Source organism: Filicampus tigris, chromosome 21, assembly GCF_054856515.1.
Source record: "Filicampus tigris isolate MCC_2025a chromosome 21, RoL_Ftig_1.0, whole genome shotgun sequence".
Classification (NCBI taxonomy): domain Eukaryota; kingdom Metazoa; phylum Chordata; class Actinopteri; order Syngnathiformes; family Syngnathidae; genus Filicampus; species Filicampus tigris.
Genome location: NC_141237.1, coordinates 249,892 through 270,884, shown reverse-complemented (window position 1 = coordinate 270,884; position 20,993 = coordinate 249,892). Strand labels below are relative to the sequence as shown.

At 39.5% G+C, this 20,993-nt stretch overlaps 2 protein-coding genes across 3 annotated transcripts; one reads left to right on the top strand and one right to left on the bottom strand.

The window, feature by feature from the left end:
* Positions 1-1,567: 1,567 nt before the first annotated feature.
* Positions 1,568-5,438, top strand: LOC147127006 (zinc finger Y-chromosomal protein 1-like). The gene is made up of 5 exons (XM_086020255.1): positions 1,568-1,818; positions 2,836-3,056; positions 3,220-3,501; positions 3,600-4,232; positions 4,327-5,438. The coding sequence occupies exons 2-5, from the start codon at positions 2,843-2,845 to the stop codon at positions 5,016-5,018; spliced, it is 1,821 nt and encodes a 606-aa protein (XP_085876381.1). The 5' UTR covers positions 1,568-1,818; positions 2,836-2,842; the 3' UTR covers positions 5,019-5,438.
* Positions 5,348-20,989, bottom strand: chodl (chondrolectin). 2 transcript variants are annotated; one of them, XM_086020245.1, is made up of 8 exons: positions 20,756-20,986; positions 20,120-20,286; positions 7,412-7,563; positions 7,185-7,342; positions 7,057-7,110; positions 6,011-6,055; positions 5,639-5,735; positions 5,348-5,537 (listed from the first exon to the last, which is right to left on the bottom strand). In XM_086020245.1, the coding sequence occupies exons 1-8, from the start codon at positions 20,841-20,843 to the stop codon at positions 5,471-5,473; spliced, it is 828 nt and encodes a 275-aa protein (XP_085876371.1). In that variant the 5' UTR covers positions 20,844-20,986; the 3' UTR covers positions 5,348-5,470. The 2 variants fall into 2 exon arrangements, with proteins under 2 accessions (XP_085876371.1, XP_085876370.1); XM_086020244.1 differs by having other exon boundaries at positions 5,348-5,735; positions 20,756-20,989.
* Positions 20,990-20,993: the final 4 nt, after the last annotated feature.

The following is a 20,993-nucleotide window of genomic DNA, read 5'->3' as shown; positions in this document are numbered from 1 at the left end:
CAGTCAAGGTGACATCATCATTTGACAAAAAAAACAACAACTGTTCTTACTTTCATCTCTGGACGGAGACTGCGTCACACGCGTGTGTGCGTGCTGTTTTGTGACGTGTGTACTTGCAGTACTTAAAGACATAACATGCTTTAAAAATGTAATAATCAAAGTGGTTACCGTCTGGAGTTCAGATCATGCCAAAACCTCACAAACATACAAAAGCTCATGTAATCCCACATGACAATTCACAACCAAACTCAAGTGTGTTTTGCACATACAAAACATCATTCACAAACTAACACATTTTGTTTTGCACATGAGAAATGTAATAACTGACAAATACATCCTGGTAAATGCAAAAGCATATTTTACTCTAACAAATCTCTTCAGTTACAAAAACGATCCTTCCTTTCAAGTACAAAAAAATATCCTTCAAGTACAAAAACAGAACAGCCCTCAAGTACAAAAAAAGTCCTTGACGTACGAAAAAAGCAGTTGTACAACTACTGGAAACTGTCACGTGACTTTTGGCACTAATTTTCCGTTTGGCAGCTCCACATGCAAATGCCAGTAACCTAACTACTGTTGCGGTGTGCGAAGTACAGCCAATTTCTCACAAAGTTGACCAGTTGGAGAGCTGCTTTTTTTGTACGTGAAGGATTTTTTTTTTTTTTTTTGTACTCGAAAGTTGTTTTGTTATTTTCTACGTGAAGGATATATATATTTTCTTGTACTTGAAAGAAAGGATATTTTTTGTAATTGAAGAAATGTTTCTTTGTATGCGTAAAACATGCTGTATTTGTTTGTGAAGCAGGATGTATTTGTTTGATAGGTTCATTTCTTATGTGCAAAACACAATGGATTAGTTTGTGAATGATATTTTGTATGTGCATAACACACTGACTTTGTTTGTAAATTGTTGGGTGTGAGTCGATCAGGTTTTGTGCGTTTGTGAGGTTTTGGCATGATTTGAATTCCAAACTACCTTGAGAGCATGGTGGAGGTGTGGGGTACCAAATGTGATCCGGTGTACAGATTGTATCGGGTGCGCGCGCCTGTTGATGACGTCACGCTTTAAAATATAGTTCTGTAATAGATTTCTTTGCCTCTATGTTTGCCAGCCCCTGGCTGTTGATGTTGTATGTTCTGAGGTATTAAATAGAGAATGAAATCAAATACATTACTGCTGTTCGCCATTCGGTCGTCGACCTGCCGACTGAAGACGTCACGTCAATGTTTCGCGGCTTTCGGGATCGGATTGTGGTGAATTCGGGGGAAAACACGTTTTATTAAGAAAAACTTCACATTATATACAGTACATACAATATTGCAGCCCGAGTCAACCACAAAATTGTTGCCAGTTCGGCAGGAGAAACGCAAACGTTCCGCTGATGTTGTTTCACAAGACGGTCAACGGCTTCTCGGGTCATGAGCAGAAGTGACACATGAGCTGCCTCGCAAAAGAAGCAGTAATAATGTACTTTTCTTCTTTTTTTAATTTTTTAAATTTTTTATTTGGAACTCAGAACACACAGACACAACAGCCAGGGGGTGGGAAACATAGAGGCAAAGACACAACTGGTACCCACAGCGACAGTTAACGCTTTTCGATTCTCGAAGCCACGAGGGGGCGGGCGCAAGGCGTCACACTCGAGGAATCCACTTCCGCAAAAAGACGACGAAGAAGACGCGGAGGAAGTGGGCTGCCTGTGCTCGGTGTCGCGTTGCGCTTGTTCCACAATTGTGTTCTAATTTTGAAAGCAAACCGAATAAACAAACTTTTTCCCTCCTCCCGTCGCTCGTGCGTCGTCAGACTGCTCGGCGCAGGTACGAACACCCCACATGTCAGTTGGATGTTGTTTCTTGTTATTTTCAGTGTTTCGCCTGCGCTCTTAGCACGAAGCTAACAGTTTCTTCCAGTCCAAAGTTGACTTTTGGTTCATCCGTTCACTGAATTCTCCTTCAGTTTGACTCGGTTGTTCTGCTAACGCTCACGACACTTTGAAGACTCAAGCAGCAAGACTTAGTTAATTCCCGCTTTGACGCTGCGTTCAAATGTTTGATGCCACACGTGAACTCTGGTTCACTCGCGGCTTATTTTTGAATGGCTCTTAAATACCGAGAAAGTAGCACAAAGTGCTCGTCGGAAAAGTTCATAAAAATACGCCAAATCCCTCACGGGTCAAAACAGCCGAAATGCAAAAAGATGGGTTTTTAATGTAAATTTCTTATTTAACAATTGTCTTCTGAAACGTGACGTGAAAGTGTTCGCACACGACCGTGCGGAACGTTTAGCGAAGTGCTGTGCGCTGGGACTTGGAAGCTGTTCTTAAACTTTCGACCGTTGTGGCACACGTCCACTCACTCAATAGTGTAGTAATGATGTAAGCATCCGAGGAAGGTTTATACAGTGCAAATAATTGGAGAGGTTAGGCTACGAGCCCTGCCGCCAGTATTGACAAAGTGCGAGTAATTGACACCTCCCCGAAATATCGAGGCTTAGTTCAAACACGAAACGTAACCAAAACTGTGCTCCCAAAACACTTTGAATATCATTTCGAACCCTCTTCGCAACTTAAGTGGCTCACAGATAATCAATTTGATAGAAACATGCACAATTGTGAATATATGTCACCTTACTTCACAACCCAGAAGAATCCAAAAGTTAAAAACGGCCCTTCTCCATGTTAGGGTGTGACACATTTCTGCTGGAAAGGTCAGATGGCAGAACCTGTTCCACTGGCACTATGCTGCAGAATAACAAAATATGCTGTGACGTTTTCAGCGGTGTTAGTTCCCACAGAAAAAAACCTTTATGAGATTGTCATTGTGTGTCACGTTGAGGAGTGCGATGGCGGCGACGGCGGCGGCGACGGCGGCGGCGCCCCCCGGAGGTGGAGATGAGCTGCGAGTCCTGGGGAGGAAGTGGCAGGAGGCGGCCTGCCAGTGGGAGGCGCCAGCGGGCGGGACCCGCGAGGTCGGCTGTCAGAGCGACGCCGCCCACAGTCAAGACATCGGCGTTCAGGCCGACCTGTTGACCCGCGGACTGTGCTGGAGACGAGCGGGTAGGCGGGGCTTCGGTCACATGACCCTGGTTGTTGAAGGTTAAGGGGAAACTCAAGCGCAAAAAGATTGCGCCCCTGCTAGTCTAAACAGGGTCTTCTGGTGAAAATTGCATTGGCCAGTGCATCCATCTCAGGGGGCGCTCGTTTTATGCTGTGTGCTCAGGTTTGCCCGCCATACCAGTTCGGCGTTTGGCGCTGCGACCCGATAGTCAAAATGGCGACGGCGCGCTACCGCGGAGCAGAAGCAAAGCGGTCAGAAACGGCAGCAAAGCCCAGGGGGTGTCGGTCGCCAACGCCGCCGCCGCCGCCTCCTCCCCCTCGCCGCCGCTGTCCAGCGCGCGGCCGCAGAGGACGCGGCGACCTCCCAGGTGGCGCCAAGACCTGCAGACGTGGGCCGAACCGCCGCCGGCCCAGGACGAGCCTGCGCGGACGTCGCCTTCGCAAGGTGAGAAGACGGTTTCATTTCTTTGCGTAGGATTTGAAAGGCTTGAGATGAGGCAGGCCCACGAGGCAAACGCGTCTCTGCGCGTGTTGCGGCGTCAGGTGCGGCGGAGGCGGCCCTCAAGTCAGAGGCGGAGAACATCGTGTGCGACGTGTGCGGCCAGGTGATGAAGAACAAGTCCAGCCTGGCCCGCCACTCCTTCATCCACACGGGCCAGAAACCCTTCGCGTGCCCCCTGTGCGACCTTCGCTTCAACCGCCGCGACAACCTCCGCCATCACCTCAGCCGCCTCCACCCGGGGGGCGTGGCCCGGCGCGAGAAGCGGCGCCCCGTCCAGACGTGGCTCTGCGACGTCTGCGGCAAAACCTTCCGCTGCAGGTCGGCGCTCAAGACGCACGAGGTCATCCACTTGGGAGTCAAACCCCACCGCTGCGACCTTTGCCCCAAGGCCTACATGCGCACCAACGACCTCCAGCACCACAAGCTCACCGTGCACCAGGACGGGGGCGGCGACGACGGGGACGACGACGGCGCCGAGGCGCGGCGGCGCCCGGGCTCTTTGCTCTGTCACTTCTGCGGCAAAGAGCTCAAGTTCCGCTCTCAGCTGGCGGCTCACCTGCAGACGCACACGGACGAGCGGCCGCACCTCTGCGACGTCTGCGGACGCAAATTCTGCCGCCGCTATCAGCTGGAGCGCCACAAGCTCCTCGTCCACGTCGACGGCGGGGGCGGGGGCGGGGGCGGGGGCGGGGGCGAGGGCGGGGGCGAGGGCGGGGGCGGGGGCGAGGGCGGGGGCGGGGGGCGGGGGCGGGGGCGGGGGCGAGGGCAAGGGCGAGGACGGCTCGCTGCCGTGCGGCGTGTGCGGCAAGCGGCTGAAGACGGAGGCGCTGCTCGCCGCCCACTCTCGCCTGCACTCGGGCGACAAGCCCTTCCGCTGCACGCTGTGCCTGCGCCGCTTCGCGCGCCCGGCCTGCCTCAAGCGGCACCACGCGCGCGCTCACCTGAAGGAGGCCGGCGGGGCGGGGCCGCGCGCCGCCGGCCCGCGCGCCACCGGCCCGCGCGCCGCCAAGGCCTTCCCGTGCACCGCCTGCGGAAAAGTGTTCAAGTTCCGCTCGCTGCTGATCAACCACGCGGCCGTGCACAGCGACGAGCGGCCGCACGCCTGCGACTTCTGCCCGCGCCGCTTCCGCCGCCTCAGCCACCTCAAGCGGCACCGGCGGGTGGTCCACCGCGATGGCGCGCGGCCGCCGCAGAACTTTGTCTGCCACATCTGCGGCAAGGACAAGAAGTGCCGCTCGCAGCTGGCCCGACACGTCATCATCCACACGGGTGAGAGACCCTTCGCCTGCGACCTTTGCGCGGCGCGCTTCAATCGCCTCGGCAACCTGCAGCAGCACAAGAAGCGCGTGCACGGCGTCCGCGGGATGCCGGAAGACGCCGACCCGCCGCTCCTCTTCCAAGACCTTGACGGGGGCCCGGACTTCAAGCGGGAAGAGGCGCTGGCCGCGCCCGCCCGCTGACGCCGGCCGGCGGGCCGGCGTCAGCAGGCGGGCTTCTTCCCACCAGTGGCTTGTCCACCCGCCTTGGACAAGCCCGTTTCCTGCTACAAGTGTCACATTGCTCCCGTGTAGCAGCAGTTCGTATTGTACATTTTCTTTGCCCGCGTGCACCGAGTGTCACTCGCTTTGCCAACAGTCGGGCAAGCTGGCTCCTCAAGCCGCGCAAATCAAGCGACGATGCCTCAAAAGAAGACCGGGCAAACATTTTGCCCCCTTCAACTGGACCCAAACGCCAAATCGCATCGCATCGCATGACACGAAAATGATTTTGATGGAAACAAGGGACACGCTTTGAAGTTGAATTGTTTTACTTTACACCCGAAAACAGAAGCTTAGCATGCACCGTTAGCTTAGCGAGCTAATAAACCATGTCACGAGACACTTGAGAGTCCGCCCCCGTCACTGGCCGGCCGTCACGGCTCCACGACGTCACCTTTGGCCGTCTTGGCGATCCAAAGGCTGGCCCGCCTCGCCGCCGGGCTGCGGGAGGAGCCACAGGTGCGACGTCAGGAGGTGCGACGTCAGGAGGTGCGGCGTCAGGAGGTGCGGCGCACGCGCCCTTGCGCAGGCGACTTGCTGACCTGGCGCCAAGCGCGTGGCAGCAGCAGGTGGCGCCGGCCCCCAGGATGAGCAGCAGCAGCAGCAGCAGCGGCGGAAGGACGAAGAGCGCCCACGGGCCTGCGCGCACGACAAACCCAAAAAGTTGGCCGGGCTTCTCTGGTGACGCCACGCGTCCGCACTGCGCAAGGGCACGACCGCTGATGTTTTGCCAGCGGCTTCACTCGTAAGTCGAGCGCAAATCCAAAGGGGACCTCATCGCTTCCAAATCATATTTGAATTCATTGCTCGATTAATCGGTTATTTGTTTTCGTTTTTCGCCAGTGCTGGAATGGGCGCCGAAAGGTCCTTCTGGGTCGGTCGCGCCCTCGCCTTTTCTTAATGTGCGCGTGTACCTGGAGCTCCTGTCAAGGTGACGTGACCTTCATCCGGTGTGGTCCCTGCACGCGCGCGCACACACCCGCACACACACACACACACACACACACACACACACACACACACACACACACAATTGTGCTGAGTGCAGTGTGCCTTGAGATACAAGTTACATTTGTTCCTTAACCATGCTTCAAAGTCAAAAGACCGTTTTGTAGGTGATAAACGGCAAACTATCCGAAAAAAAAAAAGTCGGACTAAGCATAAGCCGAGCCCACTTTTCCAGCAATTTCATCGCCTCTTGTCTGTTTTGGCGGCGAAGCGAGGTTTCTGTAACAATCGTATCGTCGGATTGAGTCGTCGTCGTCGTCGTTATTTGGGTGGGGGAACGGGCGAGACGCCGCGATGTTTTCCCTATGTGACGAGAGTGAGACGGCCGGACTAAATGCGTCCGGGCCTCCGAGGTCCTCAAAGGTACATAAAGCTCCAAAGAGGTCGCGAAGGTGCCAGAAGGAGACGCGTGGAGTCCGGCCGCGCTGAGGCTTCCATGCCACGTCAGTCATTCGTTTCAAATATCGGCCGGGGGGGGGGCGTGGCAGTTTGTCCAAGTCGGTCGTCGGAAACACCAACGGGAGCCCGTTTAAAACCGGCCTTGAGGCGACGGCTATGTTTTGCGGATGGACGGGCGGGCGGCGGAAGAGTAGCCCGGCTGTCATAAACGGACCGCGCGTTTTGAGTCAAATGCCCAGCTCTGCCCGTTATTAACGCAAGGCCCTTTGTATGCTTGTATTGTGCCGTTGGCCTTCCCAAAGGCCAATTCAGACTTCTTTCCTGTCTGGGTGCTGCAGCCAATCGGAAAGGGCGAGCGCTGCCTACAACTCAAGTGGGATTGGCGTAGTCGCTCTTGGCGGAGGATCAAGCGTATGCGAGTGCTGTTCCATTGTCTGGCTACATGCCACGCTGCGCCGTTTGCGTTGGAAAGGGTAATCGGTGTTGGCGTTAGGCTTAAGCTAGTGGACTGAGAGGCTACGCTACGGTTGTTCTCAATTCAGTTGTGGCTGACCCGTGTCCCCGTGCCCCGCAGCCGTGGTGCCCGGTTCCTCCTCCGGGTGGCGCTCTGCCAAAGAGACAAAAAGCAAGTCAGAAAGCAGCCACCCAGACGACGACGAGACAAGGGCGAGATGGCGCAACCGGCTTGGTATTTGCAGATGAAATTATGTTTCATGGAGCAGCGGTCGTCGTTCCAGTGGTAGAGGTAAGCCCCGCCCGCTCCTGGAAGCGCGCCCGGCTGATGGAGCATCACCACGCACGACTCGGCGCCGCACGACGGCTCGTCCGAGTACCACTTCCTGTGGGCGGGACACACCGGCTGGCGGCAAAGACGACTCGACGCAAGCGAGCGCGGCCAGCGGCATCACCTGAAGGACGCCGCGCTGCCGTCGCTCCACTTGTAGCGTTGCGGACAGGAAGTGACGCCAGAGGAAGGGTCGCGCTCATCCTTGGCGTCGTCTGTGCGGGCCAAACCGATCCAGAAATCGCCATCTGATATTCCCGAGCCCAAACGCAACTCCTGGGCAACACGCAACAACCATGAAGATCAAGATGACGGCGACGAGGAGGAGGAGGATGATGATGATGAGGATGATGAGGATGAGGATGATGATGATGATGATGGAGATAGCGACGATCTAAATGTGGGAAAGTAAGGGATGATGATGACCACAATGGTGCTGGTGACGATGTTGTCGGCCGAGGTGGGCATTTTACCAAAGTAATTGTGCTGGTCCGTCTTTGGTCAGCTGTCATTTACCGTGACGAATCAAATTGTAATCGTCAGTTAAGTCCCTTCCCAATAAAACCAAAAAAAAAAACGACCATGGATAGTAGGGGTATGGTAAGATGTTATTTGCGGGAAAAAAACGACCATGCATAGTAAGGCGTTTTTTTGAAAAACGTGCTTTTTCTAGATCTTAGAGCCCAAAACAATTTTTTCTACATCTTCTATAAGAGCAGGTTTTTTTCTAGAAATTAGAGCCCAAAACTTTTTTTTCATGATCTTCTAACAAAGCAAAAAGGTTTTTTTTCTAGATCTTCTACAAAAGTAAAAAAGTTTTTTTTCTAGAAATTAGAGCCCAAAACTTTTTTTCGAGATCCTCTATAAGAGCAAAAATTTTTTTTTCTAGAATTTAGAGCTCAAAACCTTTTTTTCTAGATCTTCTATAAGAGCAAAAAAGTTTTTTTTCAAAATCTTCAATAAGAGCAAAACTTTTTTTCTAGAAATTAGAGCCCAAAACTTTTTTTCATGATCTTCTAACAAAGCAAAAAGGTTTTTTTTCTAGATCTTCTACAAAAGTAAAAAAGTTTTTTTTCTAGAAATTAGAGCCCAAAACTTTTTTTTTCATGATCTTCTATAAAAGCGAAAGTTTTTTTTTCTAGAAATTAGAGCCCAAAACTTTTTTTCGAGATCCTCTATAAGAGCAAAAAAATTTTTTTCTAGAATTTAGAGCTCAAAACCTTTTTTTCTAGATCTTCTATAAGAGCAAAAAACGTTTTTTTTCTAGAATTTAGAGCCCAAAACCTTTTTTTCTACATCTTCTATAAAAGCAAAAAAGTTTTTTTTCTAGAAATTAGAGCCCAAAACCTTTTTTTTCTAAATCTTCTATAAGAGCAAAAATCTTTTTTTCTAGATCTTAGAGCTCAAAACTTTTTTTTCTAGATTTACTATAAGAGCAAACCATTTTTAGCTTTTTTTCTAGGTTTACTATAAGAGCAAACCATTTGTAACTTTTCTAGATCTATTAGAAGGGCAAACATTTTATTCTAGATTTACTATGAGACACAAAATTTAACTTTCTTTTCTAGATTCACTATAAGAGCAAACCATTTTTACCTTTTTTTCTAGGTTTACTATAAGAGCGAACCATTTGTAACTTTTCTAGATCTATTAGAAGGGCAAACATTTTTTTCTAGATTTACTATAAGAGCAAACCATTATTAGCTTTTTTTCTAGATTTACTATAAGAGAAAACCATTTTTTAGTTTTTTTTCTAGGTCTACTATAAGAGCAAAAAAACTTTTTCCTAGATCTTATAGAGATCTATATCTCTCTTACATAGATCTATCCTTAATATACCCATACCACATTTAAAAAAAAAAAAAAAAAGCCTTACTATACATGGTCGTTATTTTTCAGACATATATATAAATGGTATGGCCGAGATTCGAACCATGGCCCTCTGGTTTACATTCCCACGACGCTATCCGCTCAGCCAGAAGAGAGCTGAAAAGCAAGACAAAAGATGCCTAACTACATGGTTCTTTTTTTCACAAAAAACTTGCTCTTATAGAAAATCTAGAAAAAAAAGGTTTTAGGCTCTAATTTCTAGAAAAAAGTTTTGCTCTTATAGAAGATTTAGAAAAAAAAAGTGTTTTGCTCTTATAGAAGATCTGGAAAAAAACCTTTTTGCTCTTATTAAAGATCTAGAAAAAAACGTTTTGGGCTCTAATTTCTAGAAAAAAAACGTTTTTACTTTTTATTAAAGATCTAGAAAAAAAACTTTTTGCTCTTATAGAAGATCTAGAAAAAAAGTTTTGGGCTCTAATTTCTAGAAAAAAACCTTGCTTATATAGAAGATTTAGAAATTTTTTTTTATACTCTTATAGAGGATCTAGAAAAAAAAACATTTTTTGCTCTTATAGGAGATCTAGAAAAACAAGTTTTGGGCTCTAATTTCTAGAAAAAAAACGTTTTTACTTTTTATTAAAGATCCAGAAAAAAAACTTTTTGCTCTTATAGAGGATCTAGGAAAAAAGAATTTTGGGCTCTAATTTCTCGAAAAAAACTTTTGCTCTTAAAGACTAGGAAAAAAAGGTTTTGGGCTCTAAATTCTAGAAAAAAAACCCTTTTTGCTCTTAAAGATGATCTAGAAAAAAAAATTTTGGGCTCTAATTTCTAGAAAAAAAACGTTTTTACTTTTTATTAAAGATCTAGAAAAAAAACTTTTTGCTCTTATAGAAGATCTAGGAAAAAAGAATTTTGGGCTCTAATTTCTCGAAAAAAACTTTTGCTCTTAAAGAAGATCTAGAAAAAAAAGGTTTTGGGCTCTAAATTCTAGAAAAAAAACCCTTTTTGCTCTAAAAGAAGATCTAGAAAAAAAAGGTTTTGGGCTCTAATTTCTAGAAAAAAAACGTTTTTACTTTTAATTAAAGATCAAGAAAAAAAACTTTTTGCTCTTATAGAAGATCTAGGAAAAAAAAATTTTGGGCTCTAATTTCTCGAAAACTTTTGCTCTTAAAGATCTAGAAAAAAAAGGTTTTGGGCTCTATATTCTAGAAAAAAAACCCTTTTTGCTCTTAAAGAAGATCTAGAAAAAAAAATTTTGGGCTCTAATTTCTAGAAAAAAAACGTTTTTACTTTTTATTAAAGATCTAGAAAAAAAACTTTTTGCTCTTATAGAAGATCTAGAAAAAAAGTTTTGGGCTCTAATTTCTAGAAAAAAAACGTTTTTAATTTTTTATTAAAGATCTAGATAAAAAACTTTTTGCTCTTATAGAAGATCTAGGAAAAAAGGTTTTGGGCTCTAAATTCTAGAAAAAAAACCCTTTTTGCTCTTAAAGAAGATCTAGAAAAAAAAGGTTTTGGGCTCTAATTTCTAGAAAAAAAACGTTTTTACTTTTTATTAAAGATCCAGAAAAAAAACTTTTTGCTCTTATAGAAGATCTAGGAAAAAAGAATTTTGGGCTCTAATTTCTCGAAAACAACTTTTGCTCTTAAAGAAGATCTAGAAAAAAAAGGTTTTGGGCTCTAAATTCTAGAAAAAAAACCCTTTTTGCTCTTAAAGAAGATCTAGAAAAAAAAGTTTTGGGCTCTAATTTCTAGAAAAAAAACGTTTTTACTTTTAATTAAAGATCTAGAAAAAAAACTTTTTGCTCTTATAGGAGATCTAGAAAAAAAGGTTTTGGGCTCTAACATCTAGAAAAACACTTTTTGCTCTTATAGAAGATTTAGAAAAAGGTTTTGGGCTCTAAATTCTAGTAAAAAATCTTTTTGCTCTTATAGAAGATCTAGAAAAAAAAAGTTTTGGGCTCTAATCTCTAGAAAAAAAACTTGCTTTTATAGAAGATTTAGAAAAAACGTTTTTTACTCTTATAGAGGATCTAGAAAAAAAACATTTTTTGCTCTTATAGGAGATCTAGAAAAACAAGTTTTGGGCTCTAATTTCTAGAAAAAAAACTAACTTTTATAGAAGATCTAGAAAAAAAAGTTTTGGGCTCTAATTTCTCGAAAAAAACTTTTGCTCTTAAAGAAGATCTAGAAAAAAAAGGTTTTGGGCTCTAAATTCTAGAAAAAAAACCCCTTTTTGCTCTTAAAGAAGATCTAGAAAAAAAAGGTTTTGGGCTCTAATTTCTAGAAAAAAAACGTTTTTACTTTTTATTAAAGATCCAGAAAAAAAACTTTTTGCTCTTATAGAAGATCTAGGAAAAAAGAATTTTGGGCTCTAATTTCTCGAAAACAACTTTTGCTCTTAAAGAAGATCTAGAAAAAAAAGGTTTTGGGCTCTAAATTCTAGAAAAAAACCCCTTTTTGCTCTAAAAGAAGATCTAGAAAAAAAAGGTTTTGGGCTCTAATTTCTAGAAAAAAAACGTTTTTACTTTTAATTAAAGATCAAGAAAAAAAACTTTTTTCTCTTATAGAAGATCTAGGAAAAAAAAATTTTGGGCTCTAATTTCTCGAAAACAACTTTTGCTCTTAAAGATCTAGAAAAAAAAGGTTTTGGGCTCTAAATTCTAGAAAAAAAAACCTTTTTGCTCTTAAAGAAGATCTAGAAAAAAAAGTTTTGGGCTCTAATTTCTAGAAAAAAAACGTTTTTACTTTTTATTAAAGATCTAGAAAAAAAACTTTTTGCTCTTATAGGAGATCTAGAAAAAAAGGTTTTGGGCTCTAACATCTAGAAAAACACTTTTTGCTCTTATAGAAGATTTAGAAAAAGGTTTTGGGCTCTAAATTCTAGTAAAAAAACTTTTTGCTCTTATAGAAGATCTAGAAAAAAAAAGTTTTGGGCTCTAATCTCTAGAAAAAAAACTTGCTTTTATAGAAGATTTAGAAAAAACGTTTTTTACTCTTATAGAGGATCTAGAAAAAAAACATTTTTTGCTCTTATAGGAGATCTAGAAAAACAAGTTTTGGGCTCTAATCTCTAGAAAAAAACCTAACTTTTATAGAAGATCTAGAAAAAAGAATTTTGGGCTCTAATTTCTCGAAAAAAACTTTTGCTCTTAAAGAAGATCTAGAAAAAAAAGGTTTTGGGCTCTAAATTCTAGAAAAAAAACCCTTTTTGCTCTTAAAGAAGATCTAGAAAAAAAAGTTTTGGGCTCTAATTTCTAGAAAAAAAACGTCTTTACTTTTTATTAAAGATCTAGAAAAAAAACTTTTTGCTCTTATAGGAGATCTAGAAAAAAAGGTTTTGGGCTCTAACATCTAGAAAAACACTTTTTGCTCTTATAGAAGATTTAGAAAAAGGTTTTGGGCTCATAAATTCTAGAAAAAAAACTTTTTGCTCTTATAGAAGATCTAGAAAAAAAAAGTTTTGGGCTCTAATCTCTAGAAAAAAAACTTGCTTTTATAGAAGATTTAGAAAAAACGTTTTTTACTCTTATAGAGGATCTAGAAAAAAAACATTTTTTGCTCTTATAGGAGATCTAGAAAAACAAGTTTTGGGCTCTAATTTCTAGAAAAAAACCTAACTTTTATAGAAGATCTAGAAAAAAAAGTTTTGGGCTCTAATTTCTCGAAAAAAACTTTTGCTCTTAAAGATCTAGAAAAAAAAGGTTTTGGGCTCTAAATTCTAGAAAAAAAACCCTTTTTGCTCTTATAGAAGATCTAGAAAAAAAGTTTTGGGCTCTAATTTCTAGAAAAAAAACGTTTTTACTTTTTATTAAAGATCTAGAAAAAAAACTTTTTGCTCTTATAGAAGATCTAGAAAAAAGTTTTGGGCTCTAATTTCTAGTAAAAAACCTTGCTTATATAGAAGATTTAGAAAAAATTTTTTATACTCTTATAGAGGATCTAGAAAAAAAACATTTTTTGCTCTTATAGGAGATCTAGAAAAACAAGTTTTGGGCTCTAATTTCTAGAAAAAAAACGTTTTTACTTTTTATTAAAGATCCAGAAAAAAAACTTTTTGCTCTTATAGAAGATCTAGGAAAAAAGAATTTTGGGCTCTAATTTCTCGAAAAAAACTTTTGCTCTTAAAGAAGATCTAGAAAAAAAAGGTTTTGGGCTCTAATTTCTAGAAAAAAAACCCTTTTTGCTCTTAAAGAAGATCTAGAAAAAAAAGTTTTGGGCTCTAATTTCTAGAAAAAAAACGTTTTTACTTTTTATTAAAGATCCAGAAAAAAAACTTTTTGCTCTTATAGAAGATCTAGAAAAAAGTTTTGGGCTCTAATTTCTAGTAAAAAACCTTGCTTATATAGAAGATTTAGAAAAAATTTTTTATACTCTTATAGAGGATCTAGAAAAAAAACATTTTTTGCTCTTATAGGAGATCTAGAAAAACAAGTTTTGGGCTCTAATTTCTAGAAAAAAAACGTTTTTACTTTTTATTAAAGATCCAGAAAAAAAACTTTTTGCTCTTATAGAAGATCTAGGAAAAAAGAATTTTGGGCTCTAATTTCTCGAAAAAAACTTTTGCTCTTAAAGAAGATCTAGAAAAAAAAGGTTTTGGGCTCTAATTTCTAGAAAAAAAACCCTTATTGCTCTTAAAGAAGATCTAGAAAAAAAAGTTTTGGGCTCTAATTTCTAGAAAAAAAACGTTTTTACTTTTTATTAAAGATCCAGAAAAAAAACTTTTTGCTCTTATAGAAGATCTAGAAAAAAGGTTTTGGGCTCTAATTTCTAGAAAAAAAACGTTTTTACTTTTTATTAAAGATCTAGAAAAAAAAACTTTTTGCTCTTATAGAAGATCTAGAAAAAAAGTTTTGGGCTCTAATTTCTAGAAAAAAACCTTGCTTATATAGAAGATTTAGAAAAAAAATTTTATACTCTTATAGAGGATCTAGAAAAAAAAAACATTTTTTGCCCTTATAGGAGATCTAGAAAAACAAGTTTTGGGCTCTAATTTCTAGAAAAAACCTAACTTTTATAGAAGATCTAGTAAAACAAGTTTTGGGCTCTAATTTCTCAAAAAAAACTTTTGCTCTCATAGAAGATCTAGAAAAAAAAGTTTTGGGCTCTAATTTCTAGAAAAAAATCGTTTTTACTTTTTATAAAAGATCTAGAAAAAAACCTTTTTGCTCTTATAGGAGATCTAGAAAAAAGGTTTTGGGCTCTAATTTCTAGAAAAAACCTAACTTTTATAGAAGATCTAGAAAAACAAGTTTTGGGCTCTAATTTCTCAAAAAAAACTTTTGCTCTCATAGAAGTTCTAGAAAAAAAAGTTTTGGGCTCTAATTTCTAGAAAAAAATCGTTTTTACTTTTTATAAAAGATCTAGAAAAAAAACTTTTTGCTCTTATAGGAGATCTAGAAAAAAGGTTTTGGGCTCTAACATCTAGAAAAACACTTTTTGCTCTTATAGAAGATCTAGAAAAAGGTTTTGGGCTCTAAATTCTAGTAAAAAATTTTTTTGCTCTTAAAGAAGATCTAGAAAAAAAGAGTTTTGGGCTCTAATCTCTAGGAAAAAAAATTGCTTTTATAGAAGATTTAGATAAAAAGTTTTTTGCTCTTATAGAGGATCTAGAAAAAAACCATTTTTTGCTCTTATAGGAGATCTAGAAAAACAAGTTTTGGGCTCTAATTTCTAGAAAAAAACCTAACTTTTATAGAAGATCTAGAAAAAAAAGTTTTGGGCTCTAATTTCTCGAAAAAAACTTTTGCTCTTAAAGAAGATCTAGAAAAAAAGGTTTTGGGCTCTAAATTCTAGTAAAAAAAACCTTTTTGCTCTTAAAGAAGATCTAGAAAAAAAAGTTTTGGGCTCTAATTTCTAGAAAAAAACGTTATTACTTTTTATTAAAGATCCAGAAAAAAAACCCTTTTTGCTCTTATAGAAGATCTAGGAAAAAAAAATTTTGGGCTCTAATTTCTAGAAAAAAAACGTTTTTACTTTTTATTAAAGATTTAGAAAAAAAACTTTTTGCTCTTATAGAAGATTTAGAAAAAAAGTTTTGGGCTCTAATTTCTAGAAAAAAAACGTTTTTAATATTTTATTAAAGATCTAGATAAAAAACTTTTTGCTCTTATAGAAGATCTAGGAAAAAAGGTTTTGGGCTCTAAATTCTAGAAAAAAAACCCTTTTTGCTCTTAAAGAAGATCTAGAAAAAAAAAGCTTTGGGCTCTAATCTCTAGAAAAAAAACTTGCTTTTATAGAAGATTTAGAAAAAACGTTTTTTACTCTTATAGAGGATCTAGAAAAAAAACATTTTTTGCTCTTATAGGAGATCTAGAAAAACAAGTTTTGGGCTCTAATTTCTAGAAAAAAAACTAACTTTTATAGAAGATCTAGAAAAAAAAGTTTTGGGCTCTAATTTCTCGAAAAAAACTTTTGCTCTTAAAGAAGATCTAGAAAAAAAAGGTTTTGGGCTCTAAATTCTAGAAAAAAAACCCCTTTTTGCTCTTAAAGAAGATCTAGAAAAAAAAGGTTTTGGGCTCTAATTTCTAGAAAAAAAACGTTTTTACTTTTTATTAAAGATCTAGAAAAAAAACTTTTTGCTCTTATAGAAGATCTAGAAAAAAAAAAGTTTTGGGCTCTAATTTCTAGAAAAAAAAACTTGCTTTTATAGAAGATTTAGAAAAAAAACGTTTTTTACTCTTATAGAGGATCTAGAACAAAACCTATTTTTGCTCTTATAGGAGATCTAGAAAAACAAGTTTTGGGCTCTAATTTCTAGAAAAAACCTAACTTTTATAGTTCTAGAAAAATTTCTCGAAAAAAAAACTTTTGCTCTTAAAGAAGATCTAGAAAAAAAGGTTTTGGGCTCTAAATTCTAGAAAAAAAAACTTTTTGCTCTTATAGAAGATCTAGAAAAAAAGTTTTGGGCTCTAATTTCTCGAAAAAAAACGTTTTTACTTCTTATAAAAGATCTAGAAAAAAACCTTTTTGCTCTTATAGAAGATCTAGAAAAAAAGGTTTTGGGCTCTAATATCTAGAAAAACACTTTTTGCTCTTATAGAAGATTTAGAAAAAGGTTTTGGGCTCTAAATTCTAGAAAAAAACTTTTTGCTCTTATAGAAGATCTAGAAAAAAAAGTTTTGGGCTCTAATTTCTAGAAAAAAAAAACTTGCTTTTATAGAAGATTTAGAAAAAAAAGTTTTTTACTCTTATAGAGGATCTAGAAAAAAAACTTTTTGCTCTTATAGGAGATCTAGAAAAACAAGTTTTGGGCTCTAATTTCTTTACAAATGACTTTTACTTTTGTAGAAGATCTAGAAAAAAACCTTTTTGCTTTTTTAGAAGATCATGAAAAAAAAGTTTTGGGCTCTAATTTCTAGAAAAAAAACTTGCTCTTAAAGGAGATCTAGAAAAAAAGTTTTGGGCTCTAAGATCTAGTAAAAAAAGTATTTTGCTATTATTTAAGATCTAGAAAAAGAGGTCTTTTTGCTGTTAGATCTAGAAAAAAGTTTTTGCTCTTATAGAAGATCTAGGAAAAAAAAATTTTGGGCTCTAATTTCTAGAAAAAAAACGTTTTTACTTTTTATTAAAGATTTAGAAAAAAAACTTTTTGCTCTTATAGAAGATTTAGAAAAAAAGTTTTGGGCTCTAATTTCTAGAAAAAAAACGTTTTTAATATTTTATTAAAGATCTAGATAAAAAACTTTTTGCTCTTATAGAAGATCTAGGAAAAAAGGTTTTGGGCTCTAAATTCTAGAAAAAAAACCCTTTTTGCTCTTAAAGAAGATCTAGAAAAAAAAAGCTTTGGGCTCTAATCTCTAGAAAAAAAACTTGCTTTTATAGAAGATTTAGAAAAAACGTTTTTTACTCTTATAGAGGATCTAGAAACAAAACATTTTTTGCTCTCATAGGAGATCTAGAAAAACAAGTTTTGGGCTCTAATTTCTAGAAAAAAACCTAACTTTTATAGAAGATCTAGAAAAAAAAGTTTTGGGCTCTAATTTCTCGAAAAAAACTTTTGCTCTTAAAGAAGATCTAGAAAAAAAAGGTTTTGGGCTCTAAATTCTAGAAAAAAAAACCCTTTTTGCTCTTAAAGAAGATCTAGAAAAAAAAGTTTTGGGCTCTAATTTCTAGAAAAAAAACGTTTTTACTTTTTATTAAAGATCTAGAAAAAAAACTTGATGCTCTTATAGAAGATCTAGAAAAAAAAAAGTTTTGGGCTCTAATTTCTAGAAAAAAAAAACTTGCTTTTATAGAAGATTTAGAAAAAAAACGTTTTTTACTCTTATAGAGGATCTAGAACAAAACCTATTTTTGCTCTTATAGGAGATCTAGAAAAACAAGTTTTGGGCTCTAATTTCTAGAAAAAACCTAACTTTTATAGTTCTAGAAAAATTTCTCGAAAAAAAAACTTTTGCTCTTAAAGAAGATCTAGAAAAAAAGGTTTTGGGCTCTAAATTCTAGAAAAAAAAACTTTTTGCTCTTATAGAAGATCTAGAAAAAAAGTTTTGGGCTCTAATTTCTCGAAAAAAAACGTTTTTACTTCTTATAAAAGATCTAGAAAAAAACCTTTTTGCTCTTATAGAAGATCTAGAAAAAAAGGTTTTGGGCTCTAATATCTAGAAAAACACTTTTTGCTCTTATAGAAGATTTAGAAAAAGGTTTTGGGCTCTAAATTCTAGAAAAAAACTTTTTGCTCTTATAGAAGATCTAGAAAAAAAAAGTTTTGGGCTCTAATTTCTAGAAAAAAAAAACTTGCTTTTATAGAAGATTTAGAAAAAAAAGTTTTTTACTCTTATAGAGGATCTAGAAAAAAAACTTTTTGCTCTTATAGGAGATCTAGAAAAACAAGTTTTGGGCTCTAATTTCTTTACAAATGACTTTTACTTTTGTAGAAGATCTAGAAAAAAACCTTTTTGCTTTTTTAGAAGATCATGAAAAAAAAGTTTTGGGCTCTAATTTCTAGAAAAAAAACTTGCTCTTAAAGGAGATCTAGAAAAAAAGTTTTGGGCTCTAAGATCTAGTAAAAAAAAGTATTTTGCTATTATTTAAGATCTAGAAAAAGAGGTCTTTTTGCTGTTAGATCTAGAAAAAAGTTTTTGCTCTTATAGAAGATCTAGAAAAAAGTTTTGAGCTCTAAGATCTAGAAAAAAAAGTTTATTGCTCTTATAGAAGATCTAGAAAAGAAAGTTTATTGCTTTTAAAGAATATTTAGAAAAAAAGTTTTGGGCTCTTATTTCTAGAAAAAAAACCTTTGCTCTTTTACAAGATCTAGAAAAAAAAATTGGGGCTCTAACATCTAGAAAAAAGTCTTGCTCCTATAAAAGATCTAGAAATTTTTTTTTGAGCTCTAAGATCCAGAAAAAAGTTTTTTGATCTTATAAAAGATCTAGAAAAAAAAGGTTTGGGCTCTAATATCTAGAAAAAAAAGATTTTTCCTCTTAAGGATGATCTAGAAAAAAAAACGTTTTGGGCTCAAATTTCTAGAAAAAAAAGATTTTTGCTCTTAAAGCAGATCTAGAAAAAAAATTTTGGGCTCTAAGGTCTAGAAAAAAAGTTTTTTGCTATTATTGAAGATCTAGAAAAAGGTTTTTTTGCTGTTAGATCTAGAAAAAAAAGTTTTTTACTCTTATAGAAGATCTAGAAAAAAGTTTTGGGCTCTAAGATCTAGAAAAAAAAGTTTTTGCTATTATTGAAGATCTAGAAAAAGTTTTTTTGCTGTTATATCTAGAAAAAAAAGTTCTTTACTCTTATAAAAGATCTAGAAAAAGTTTTGAGCTCTAAGATATAGAAGAAAAAGTGTTTTGCTCTTATAGAAGTTCTAGAAAAGAAAGTTTTTTGCTTTCATAGATCTAGAAAAAATCATTTTGTGTCTCTTATAGTAAATCTAGAAAAAAAGCTAAAAATGGCTTGCTCTTATAGTAAATCTAGAAAAGAAAGTTAAATTTTGTTTCTCTTATTGTAAATCTAGAAAAAAATGTTTGCCTTTCTAATAGATCTAGAAAAGTTACAAATTGTTTGCTCTCATAGTAAACCTAGAAAAAAGCTAAAAATGGCTCGCTCTTATAGTGAATCTAGAAAAGAAAGTTAAATTTTGTGTCTCTTATAGTTAATCTAGAAAAAAAAATCTTTGCCCGTCTAATAGATCTAGAAAAGTTACAAATGGTTTGCTCTCATAGTAAACCTAGAAAAAAAGCTAAAAATGGTTTGCTCTTATAGTAAATCTAGAAAAGAAAGTTAAATTTTGTTTCTCTTACAGTAAATATGGGAAAAAATGTTAGCCCGTCTAATAGATCTAGAAAAGTTACAAATGGTTTGCTCTTATAGTAAACCTAGAAAAAATGTTTGCCCTTCTATAGATTTAGAAAAGTTACATTTTTTTGCTCTTATAGATCTAGAAAAAAGCTACATTTCTTTTAATCTTAAATTAGATCTAGAAAAAAAGTTAGAAACGGTTTGCTCTTATAGTAAATCTAGAAAACAAATGTTGCTTTTTGAGTTATTTTTGTTCTCCGATAGTAGTTCATCAGGGGTCGTCAAGAGGCCCTATCGAGCCTGTTTTCCATCTCTCCCTACCCGAACACACTGGATACAAATGACCGCAATCATTATCAGGCTCGTACAAAGCTCGGTGATGAGCGGATCATTTGAATCAGGTGTGTTGCAGGTAGGGAGAGATAGAAAACAGGCTGGAGCGGGGCTCCCGAGGAGCGGGGCTCCCGAGGAGCGGGGCTCCCGAGGAGCGGGGCTCCCGAGGAGCGGGGCTCCCGAGGAGCGGGGCTCCCGAGGAGCGGGGCTCCCGAGGAGCGGACTCGAGCGTCACGGTTCTTCGGCGCTTTTTTGAAATAACAACCGTCTACAGCAGACACCTCCAAAGCGCGGCCCCAGGGGCCAAATGTGGCCTGTGTTGAAATTTCCAGCGGGCCGCAGCCTCTGGCCTCTTGATGAAGAATGCGCGGACCGACGGAGCGCCACGAATCTGACGTGGATGACGCGAGAATGACGAGGAGTCGGGCGTGACCTCCAGTAGCGTCTGGATGTGTTTCTGCTCCTGCGGCGTGCGTATGCTGACGAGCTGTCCGCCGTCCACGCGGCAGGCGAGCTGGGCCTCCCTGAAGTCCACGCGGCTGGATACGTGCTGGAAGTGGGCCATCTTGTAGCAGGCCCCGCCCAGACACACCCTTTGACCTGTGGGCGCACACGCACGCAGGGAACTCGATTGTCGTCGATTGACACGCGACGCGCGGAGCGTCACCGAACGCACGCGCCCACGTGGAGGGAGCCGTCAGCTGCAGCGTCATCCATCACGCGGCTATCGGACACACTCAACACTCTCTTTGGCAATGCGGGCGTACCGCACACAAGCCTCGGATCGGCTCGGACCCAAAACGTAGGAATTATTGATGTATTGCTCGTACGCGCCTTAACGTGAACTCCCCTTTGCTGGCTCAACTTGGCAACGGTTCCGGGTACAGCCCTGAGACGGTTTGCAATGTCCCTCTTGGGCGCTTATTCGATGACATTATTTTCAATCCAAAGCACCCATGCGCACGCACGCCTTAGTTGTTGAGCTTTCATTTTGAAGGGGGCCAACGGCGTTAGCGTAACGCACAGTATCAGAAATGGCCGTGGCCTGACCGACTGGCGCGAAACTCACCGCTGAGGACTCTTGCGCCGCGGACCGCCGCCGCCGCCGCCAAGGCCATCATCAGCACCGGCGGACTCAGCAGGTCAAAGGTCATCATCCCGATCTTGTCTTGGCTTAGGGAAACATTCCCCCAAAATGTCGTCTTTTTCTTCTTGGTGTGGCGTTGATGTGCAGCGCGGGCAAGGGCAGATGCTTACTAGGCCCGCCCCCTTCTTCAGCCCTGACCCCCCTCCCTCCCTCCCTCCCT